A 10,691-nucleotide genomic window follows, 5' to 3' on the forward strand; every position below is an offset into this window, starting at 1 on the left:
CTTACTATTTATGTTGTTTTTATCCCTTGAGATTATTACAAGCAACACTACGATAGCTAACACTGCATGCATATCTGCAGGATGAAGTCCTAGACGTGGAATTGCTGGGTCAAAGGGCATATGTAGTTTTAGTTTTGAAAGCTAGTGCCAATTTGCTCTCCCTGAAGGTGAGACCAATTTATACTTCCACCAGAAATTACGTGAGTATCCGGTTCCCCACGTTCCTTACAGGTGAGAGATAAAAACAAGAACAAAACCAAAAAACTCGACCTTCATGAAGTTTTAAGGCCCATTGTCTTGTTATGAATGCAACTGAGTATCTTTTCAGATGTTGAAGAGCTATCTAACATTCCTACTGAAAAAGTGGCCTGTAGAATTTCTGAACCTAATGTATCCCTAAGTCCTGATCAAATGCTTCCCTCTAACACAGTCGCTCAATGACAGGCTCTACCTGAGCATAGTTTCGGATGGTTTCATGATCTTCATTTGCTGAAAACACACAGTGGTTGGTCATCTTGGTCTTGTCACCATCATCTATGCGTGTCCCTCCAGGGGCTGAAAAGAGAAAGGTAATTACAGTTAGGACAATACTGAAATGAGAGGAGCATTCGCAGGACAGATCAATTCCTGCACATCAAGGAAAACAATCAAAGTTGATGAAAATCTAAGAGTAATATAAAATTCTGTACAATGATATGCATGTGTAGATGTACACAGGCTGTTATGTATTTATGTTTTTAATATAATTCAAATTGGTTGTTCCCTTTTGTGCTCCCACCATAGTGTATGAGTTTTACATCCTTGCCTTCGCTAGATCCTATCAGAATGAGTCTGATTCATTCCAAAGTATATCCTTAACTAGGGAAACTAAACAATCACATTTATTTGGTAAACTTCATTCAGTTATTCTCAGTGCAGTTCCTGACCAGATCTAGCTCTTCAGTAGACTTCGTCGGTCTCTACTGGAGTAGGTATTAAAACTGTTCCCTCCTCCACTAACTTGATTATCCACGCAAGTTTGGACAGTATTTATTGCGACTCCTTGCCATTTGTATTTGGTCACCCAGCAGCTGCATTGGCTAGGAAAGAGTGTAGATTATTCTCTCATCTTTCCCCCACCGTGATTTCTACATGGAATCATGGAATAAATGGATTAGAACAAAAGAATGCTATTTTCCCACAGCTCAGCTTTCCACATTCAAAGGTTCTTTCTGTAAGTTTTAATTGGTTGATTAGAAGAACAGAATCAGAACAGCAGGTATTTTTGTTTTCTGATTTTACTTCATTTTAGTTAGGGTAGAAAGTCTGAGCAAGCCAAGTTAGACTAATATCTTTCATGCACTCAACAAATATTTATAGAGTATATACTTGTAAGAGGCACTTTATTTTCCATTTGTTTATTTGTTTAAGTGTGTAATTGCCTTGATTTAACTTATGGTTTCAGGTCTTTAGATGGAAAGGTCTATACATAGCCAACTTTTTCCAGACTCCAGTATATAGTTTTAGAAGTAAATTAGTTTTTAGAAAAGTCGGCTCCTCCAGAAGTCTATTTTCATTCAATTAATTTATACATAACATTTAATTAGCTTTTTGTAATGAATCCAGCCACCTGGAACAAAATTTTATTAAGATGGTAATCTTCTAAAAACTCTGGGCTAATGATTCCTCACTGATAAAAGTTACATAACTGAAAAGTCTGGTTTTGAAACTATAGTCTTTTCTCTTAAGAAGTTTCAAAAATTACATTCTTTTACAAAAGCAAAACATTTGTTACACATTACCATTGCTACATTAAAAAAATATTTTTTCCCTGATATTGGGACCAATTATTAATTGCCATTTCTAAAACTTTTGGTAAGCCTGAAGTTTGTTTTCAAAGTAGAGGTTAAAAAAAAAAAAAGCACAGTATTTCTTGTATCTACTCTTCAAAGGGTACAACTGAAAGACCACGTAACTGTTGTTGCAAGAACAATGGGAGAAGGTAAAATTTTATGTGTGTGTGAAGAAAATTCTTATGTGGTTGATACATAAACAAAGTGTTCATATAAGAAAAAGGCACCTGAGGGCCGGCTGAGGGGCTCAGTTGGTTAAGAGCTCGCTCAAGAGTTTGAGCTCTGAGCAACAGCGGTTCGAGTCCCAGCCCGAGCTGAGCTGCCAACAGGTGGCAGGATGGCTCAGCTTAAAAAAAAAACCAAACAAAGAAAAAGGCACCTGACTGGCTCCCTTCATTACATGATAGGTCTGGCTTAGGTAGACACGTGGATCTGCACTGCCTGTGCTGACAGTTGTACCAAACATTGTGCTCTACCCTCTTCTTGGATGTATGGATGTAGAGTGAAGGGGTGAAATCTGGGCTGCAGATATAAATTTAATGACCATCATTATACAGATGGTAAATGAGGTCTTGAGATAATCAGTGCAAAGCATACAGATAATTTAATACATATGTGGAGGGGAGTGAGTATGGAAAACCAGGAGAAGTGACATCCAGATGGAGGAGGAGGAAGTCTAAATTATCTCATGTAAGGGAAGAAAGTAAAACATTTCAAGAACTACAGGAGGGTCAACCATCCTGCCAGGAGGGCACTAGGAACTGAAAAGTGTCCATACAATTGGCCAATGAAGCTACGTGTGACCTTGGCAATGGCAAAGAACTAAAATTTGCCAAAGGCTATTTCTGCAATAAAAGTATATCATACAAAAAGCCAATAATCATATCAGAAAATGTTCAATTTTACTATTAAAACTTTTAAATGAAAATAGTCATCATTTACCTGATTGACAAAGATCCAAAGAAACTGACAAAATTTAGCATACCCAACATTGCTAAAAGGGTAGGTAAACAGGAACACCTGATTTTTGAAAAAAATGCTAATTAAAATATTTCTTCGGAAGGCTCTATGGTAGATTAATAGACAAAGTCTGATATAAACAGCTCATCTTCCAGTTCATGAATCCCTTGCTAAATATATAAAGATATAATCAAATAAAAGCACAACTATATGTGTATACAGATATCGATTGTATTGTTGTTTATAATAATGAAAACTGAAAACTTAGCTTTTATGCTCAACTTGAATTAACTACAGTGATAATGTGAAATCTTTATAAGCAATAACAGCAAAATTAATTCAGTATGCAGTGAAAACCAGCAGTACAGATCAAAAGGGGACCGATGGTAAGTGGGGCCGTGTACCAAAATAAATACAAGAGCACAGAGGAAGGAATCAAAGGGCGGTTCTCTCTTAAAATGGAGGCATGTATACACCTGTCTTAAAGTAGGTTGGCTTAAACAGCGTTTCTCAATGAAAGGCACTAATATTGCATTGGGCCTGGCACTTTTTCATTGTATTGAATGTCCCTTGCATAGCAAAGTAGGTGGCATACCTAGGCCTTTGTAGGAACCCAAACACTTCTACACATTTGCAAATGTCCCCAAGGCAGTAGGAAATCACTGACCATTTCAAGTGACTTATGGTGATCACAGGAATTAATTATGAAAATTAAGTTCTACGAATAACTTTGAAAGAAAAAATGGGTGGTTATGATACCTAATAAACATTTAGATCAACATACCATGCCACCTAAACAGTATTCTGAAGCCCTCTTCCCTGATGTCTCTACTCTGTAAGATAGTGTTTCTAATAATTTCCAAACTTCAATCTTTAATTCTTTTAGCTACATACTCACACTGACAAAGATGTTTTTATAACTAGATTAAAACTACATTTCTTAGACTTTTTAAAAATTTTTATGGATGAAATGGCATTTATCAAAACACTGGTAGTTATATTTAACTTTGTTGACACAGTTACATTTCCCTGCACCAAAAAAACGGGTGAGGTTCAAAAGAAAAGTTGCCATAGCATTTGGGGGTTAATTAAATATACTGGAAGGAACTAGAAGACATACGCAAAGTTACACTCTACTGCAGAAATCACTCCTCCTGTGTCAACTACTCTGGAAATACTTAAGGATTAGGGACACATGGGAAAGTTGGCTTCTAGCTAAAGCAAAGTGGCCAAGTGTGTTGTAATATCAACAAAAAACCCCTCAATTCTATGCCTCTCTGAATAATCATTTCACAACCACACTAATACCATTCCAAATTGTAAATCTAGGTAAATATGGTAGAAACTCCCATTTGTACTTTTTATCAACTTTCGTAAATGTAAGCTTATAAAGGTTCTACCTGGTAAAGAAAATACTTTGATAGAATTAAAAGTACATATACGACAAGAAGATGCCATAAGGCATGGCGTACCAAGCATACTGCCAGCCACCAGGATATCAAAGAGTGTGTCTGCATAGCGACGATAATCTAATCTTGAGCCTGTGGAGTCCAGAAACTTGGCTACAGCTTCAAGGTCATCACCAGCTTCATTAAGCCCCTGGACGAGTGTATCCCTGAAGACTGTGGGTTCGAATTTCTCTTTTTCATCTAAAAGAAAAAATTGTAAAATTATTCCTTTACATACATAATATTCCCAAATACACCATTCATTTCCTTTGTTCACTGTTCTCTATTTGATAGTGTAATTACTTAAAAGGAAAAGGAAAATTAAGTTTTTCTACTAGATTTCCATGTTCTGAAACCCCTTGTTTAAACATTTATTCAAACAAATAATTCATTCCAGTCTCTAATACATCATAAAAAAAATAAATAAATAAAAAAATTTAAAAAATTGATGATTGATCATATGTGTCATTCATAGGATAGGCCAGTGTAATCCACTAACCCTAATGATCTGAGAAAAAATAAAGTATAACATTCAAAGCTTACAATTTTGTTTCATCTAAGACAGAGGGGAAAAAAAAATGATCCAGGGAGAATTACCTAAAAATAAAGGACACTACATAAAAAATGAAATTAAGATTGGGAGGGAGAAAATAAGGAGGGACATCTTTTTTACATTTTATTGAGATATAATTGACATATAACATCATATTAGTTTCAGGGGTACAACATAATGTATATATTGTACAATAATCACCACACTATGTCTGGTTAATATCCATCATCACACATAGCTACAATTTTTTTTCTTGTGGTAAGAACTTTCAAGATCTACTCTCTCAGTAACTTTCAAATATACAATTCGGTATTATTAATTATAGCTGCCATGCTGTACATTACATCCCCATGACTTACTTGTTTTTTAACTGGAAGTCTGTGCCTTTTGATCACCTTCACTCATTTTGACCATCCCCCAATGCCTGCCTCTGGCACCCACCAATGTGTTCTCAGTACGTATGAGGGTTTTTTTTTGGTTTGTTTTGTTTTTTTAATATTTTTATTGGGGAATTGGGGGATGGGAACAGCACTGGGGAATTGGGGGAAGGGGAACAGACAAGTTGCTGTCCTTTTTTTGTTCTTCAGTCTAGTTGTGGAGGACGTCGCTTCACTGGCCCAAGTTGGCACCATTATTGCGCTCTTCCCGGGCGAGGCAGATCAGTCGCTGGCTTCTGGACGGCCGCTCACTGCGGCTGCTGGCCGCTCACGCTGGCTGCTGGCTACACACGGTAGCCCATGGCAACCCACTGCAGCAGGGGCTGCAGCCTACGCCGTCGCCGGCGACTCACGGCAGCCCAGCTCCAGGTCGAGCTGTTGTTCAGCATCTTAGCTGTGGAGGGCAGTGTCACTGGCCCTCATATGTGGGATCCGAACCGGGGCCCTCAGGCGTCCCAAGCCAGCTCTTAACCATCGCGCCACTCGGCCGGCCCAGGGTTTGTTTATGTTTTGTTTTGTTTTTTTAAGACTTCATACATAAGAGAGATCATATGGTATTGCCTTTCTCTGTCTGACTTATATCACTTAGCATAATGCCTTCAAAGTCCATCCATGTTGACACAAATGGCAGGATTTCCTTCTTTTTATGGCTGAGTAATAGCCCATTGTATTGGGTTGTCGGAAAAGTCATGACGTATTTTTTTCTATGTTTTTTGTTGCAAAAATGCGTCATGACTTTTCCGACAACCCAATATATATGTACCACTTGTTCTTTATCAATTTATCTATCGATGGACATTTAGGTTGCTTCCATATCTTGGCTATAATAAATAATGCTGCGGTAAACATAGGGATGCATATGTCTTTTTGAGTTAGTGTTTTTGTTTTCTTTGGAAAAATACCCAGAAGTGGAATTGCTGGATCATATGGTAGTTCTATTTTTAATTTTTTGAGGAAACTCCACACTGCTTTCCTTAGTGGCCGCACCAATCTGCAGTCCCATCAACAGTGCACAAGGGTTCCATTTTCTCCACAACCTCACCAAGTTGTTATTTCTTGGAGGGACATCTCTTTTTACAAGATAAATTATTCTACGGTACTTAAATATTTAATATGTAGCATGAGCTATAATGTGGCTATATAGCTTCAGAGCAGATGTTCTCACCCCTTGACGCCCTTAAAAAGTACTGAGGGTTCTAAAGAGGTTCTATGTGTGAATACATACTTTATAGAAATTAAAACAGAAAATAAAAAAAAAATCAGTAAGAAGAGAGGCACTGTTCTACATTTCTGCAAATCTCTCTAATGCCTGGCTTCATAGCAGACAGATGGAGTCCTCTATTTGCTGCAGGCAATCTGCTGTGCAATATCACACATCCTCCAGCCTCTGGAAAACTTTATTGTAAACTCATGAGAGAATGTGTGAAAAGGGCAAATAATATCTTAGTATTGTTTTGAAAATAGTTTTGATTCTATAGGTCCCCTGAAAGGGCCTCAGAAGATGTAGGAATATAGACATTATCTAGCTTTCTATCCTTCCTATCCTCTAGAGCAGCGGTTCTCAACCTTCCTAATGCCACGACCCCTTAATACAGTTCCTGATGTTGTGGTGATGCCCAACCATAAAATTATTTTTGTTGCTACTCTATAACTGTAATTTTGCTACTGTTATGAATCATAATGTAAATATCTTTTTGTTTTCCAATGGTCTTAGACGACCCCTGTGAAAGGGTCGTTTGACCCCCAAAGGGGTCGCGACCCACAGGTTGAGAACCGCTGGTCTAGAGAAACTTCTTGTTGAAGGTCAGTTTGGAGCCAGGTCTTGAACCAAGTTAAAGGTCATATACTGCTGAAAAGAAGTGAAGATGACAAACTGGAGGTCAGGTGAGTCATTAAAAAAACGACTAAATTAAAGGGAAGGGATCTCAGAATAAATTCAAAGTACTTCACCTTTTTTTTTTCTCTCTCTCTCTCTTGCAGAGAATGTGGGGAGAGAGGGACAAAGGGTGAACCAAAAACCTCAAAAACATTTCCTCTCATAAATATCTTTAGAGAGATAAGTGGATATTACATCTGTGAAAAGGGAGGAGAGGGAGAAAGAGGAGAAGAAAAGAATATAAACAAAGAAACATTTCATGAATAGCAAAGAGTTCTTCGAAATGAAAAATACAATAGAAACAGTTAAAAACTGAATACAAGAGTTGCCCTAGCAAATAGGAGCAAAAGGATAAGAAAAAGGGCAGGTCAAATAACAAGCATAATAAAAAGAGAGTTTAAAAAAAAAAGGAAAGGGAATTACTTAAATATTCCAATTCTCACAGAATTGAAGAATGAAAGTTTCCAAATAAAGGGCTGTCTGGGCCCCCAGCACGAGGAGTGAAAGTGGACCTACGAGGTGCTCTCATTATCACGGAAGCTCAGAGTGCCAGGAATAAAGCCACGATCTGAAGTCTCAGGGGCAAAAGAAGGAATCACATATTGAGTATCAAGAAACAGGAATACCATAACCAGAACAAACTTCTTCCAAATTCCAAGGGAAAACTATTTTCCAATCTAGAATTTCAATTAATCAAACTATTAAATCAAGCATAAGAGCAGAAGAAACACATTTTGAGACATTCAAGGCCTAAAAAGTTATATTTCTCACACACTTTAACAAAGAAACAAACTATTAAAGCAGACATTCCACCAAAATGAGAGAATAACATGATCTTATGACCTTATTAAGTTGTGAGATTCCTGAAAAAAGAGAAAAAATACAAGAGACAGGCCACTCTTCCAGAGAGTGGTGAAAGGACAGTTCAAGCATTTAAGGTGACAGCTAGACAGCTGGCCTAGAGAGCAAATGGACTAGCAGAGTGTTTTCCAATATAATATAAAGGCAAGAATTCCTTCAATATAATACTGTCAGAATTCCTAGCGTTTGTATTAACAGATTTATATAACAAAGGGGAAGGTGAGGGCTGACTAGTTTGAAGGCACAGAAAGTAAAACTAACAAAAAAAATTAAACTTATTAAATTCAAAGGTAAAATGATGCTCAGAAAAAGAAAAGTATTCAAATAGTTCAGCTATAAAGAGCATGTGCAAAGTCACAGTAATGTGAACCCTAGGCAGTGGTCTAGCTCAAACTGCGATATAACGCAAGGCTAGACAAGGAGGGGAGGTTTGCAGGTGGGTGGGGGCCGTGACAGGGCCGAAACCCTCATCTTCCATAGTAGGAAGTGCATATATAATACCTCCAACAGAAAATCAAGAAATAGCCATATAAGAATGTTATTTGGCTACATGAATGTAAGTGTTAAAAGAAGGAGTTAAAGAGTAGAAAGCGTTCCTCTGGAGAGCAGACTTGTTATAACATGCCTTACAGAACTGTTTGACTATTTAAACCATGTGCACGCATAACTTTCATACAATTAAACACTACATTTAAAAACCAGACCACACCTGTCTGTTTCGTACAGACTAACTACTTATAGAGGGTTCACAGAAGGGACGTGCTGCAAGGGTTAACACCACCGCATCAGAACCAGAGGACAATGACAGTCCTAGTACCAGTCAGAGTCACGCAGCATAAGATACCATAAAGACAGATGTAAATGAACTCGAACACTATGTGTCATGAACAAGAGATAAAAGTCCTTTTGATGCCATAAGCCAAACATTATGCATGCAGCCAAGAACATGCAAATGTCGACAGCAGAAAAAATATAATTAGGGTCTTGTGTAGGGAGGAGGAAGAGAATGGGAACTCGAGAGGAACCGACTATCATGAGCTGGAGGAGCGGGGTGGGTCACTGGCTCTGAGCAGGAGGAGCTCGCTGGCAAGGAAAGTAAACAGCATCCTTTATTCAGGGCCTAGTCAAAGGGTAGTTCTCCTTCCCCAGTGGAGAAAAAGTTCCCTTTTCTTGTGAATACAAGAACATGAGAAGTAAAGACCACAAGCTATTTATTAAGTTTTGCGGCCAGCTTCCAAAATCAATTGAGGCCATCCCCACAATGGCACCCCAACATGCTTGGATGTTGACTCAGGTGACAAACTTTGATGATTTGAAAATTATAAACTCAAGGCATTGGAAAATATAAGTTGGTAAATAAGGTAAAACCCAGACTATGCTACGAATTCATGCAGTGGACTTCGTTTTGAATCTACAACTGAAAAACTTGTGTTTGTAAAAAGGCCTTCGCCCTCAGTTATACTTTTCCAAAAGATTTGCCAAGGCAGAGGGAAGGCAAAAGGAGGAAGACAGCGTGCCACGGCCAGAGACAGCTTAGCCATGAGCAATAATGCATTAGGTCAAAACGATTACTTGTCACTTGGGAATCTTAAAAATCATGGGTCATGATTTTTAAGGATTAATAACTCTTTTGCAGGCTGAAACACAAAACTCCCTCCTGCTACGATGGGTGTCCATCCAGAGGAATACCAAATTCCTGTGCAGGAAAATGGCAAGAACACTGATGGCAGTTTGAGGGAACAAGACAACATTTTATTCAAAGGGTTTTTTTTTTCTTCTTCTTCTTCTTCATGTGAAACAACAGTATCTGTAATTTCATATTTCCTTTGGGGACAATCTAGCAGAAATACTGACAAAATCTTAATAAACATATGCCCGCACTTCGGAACTTCTACTTGGCAGGTCAAACCTCCCTTGAAGTGGGAAGTATATAATTAGGGTCTCAAATATACACTGTGTTGGTGAATGACAAGGGTGGCACTGATGAAGAGTTAGTCTCAATAGCCCTTACACTGACATAGAGAAACGGGCCTATTTCTGGCCCTCAAACATGCCTGTAAGTTATTTAAATACAATGCTTTCTCTGGGAAGTCCGGGAACCGGTTAAAACAGCATTGTCCCAAGCTGTTAATTAAGTGTGAAATAACATAACCTACATTCCTTTCTAGAGGTCACTGAGGTATGGTAAGTGAATGAGAACTATCATGGGTTTCCTGACTACCCACACACACATATCTATTTACATATACATATATTTAAACATTTAAAACTTTACTCGATTAGTTGCTAACATCGTTTACTATAAATCTAGGAGTGATTTAAAACTGCTACCTGTTTTAAAGTCTCAGGGATGAATCTGAGTATGTGGCCACTCTGAATCCCTCAGTTTGGTCATTTTTTCTCCTTCTCTTACTTTTACTAATTTTAATCTAACTTCCCTACCATATTTACAGGGAGGTCAATTCAGTTATTGAATATTTCATTTAGCTGAGTATAACAATGGCCCCAGGGACAAATTTTCATCCTTTTAGATTCCCACAAACCACACTAGAAAACATAATTTCTTTGGAGAAAATATAAATAAGGAGTGCATATTTCATAAAGCTAAGATAGTCAGAATGGAGTTCCGGATGATGCATTCTACCATAATGTTGAATTCTGATGTCAAGCAGTAAGAAATACATTTTTGTGCCAACTTGCACATGCAAAAGCATTAGCTTTGCT

At 37.9% G+C, this 10,691-nt stretch overlaps 1 protein-coding gene across 2 annotated transcripts in view; it reads right to left on the reverse strand.

Moving 5' to 3' along the window:
* The window catches only part of BZW2 (basic leucine zipper and W2 domains 2), a 37,248-nt gene that overhangs the window by 2,320 nt on the left and 24,237 nt on the right, over positions 1-10,691 (reverse strand). For both annotated transcript variants that reach the window (XM_019659897.1, XM_019659896.1), the window contains exons 3-4: positions 4,265-4,441; positions 452-555 (exon numbers count right to left, since the gene is read on the reverse strand). In XM_019659897.1, the coding sequence (XP_019515442.1) occupies positions 452-555; positions 4,265-4,441 (281 nt within the window). The remainder of the gene's footprint in view (positions 1-451; positions 556-4,264; positions 4,442-10,691) is intronic.

This window comes from Hipposideros armiger, unplaced genomic scaffold, assembly GCF_001890085.2.
Source record: "Hipposideros armiger isolate ML-2016 unplaced genomic scaffold, ASM189008v1 scaffold_305, whole genome shotgun sequence".
NCBI classification, from domain to species: Eukaryota; Metazoa; Chordata; class Mammalia; order Chiroptera; family Hipposideridae; genus Hipposideros; species Hipposideros armiger.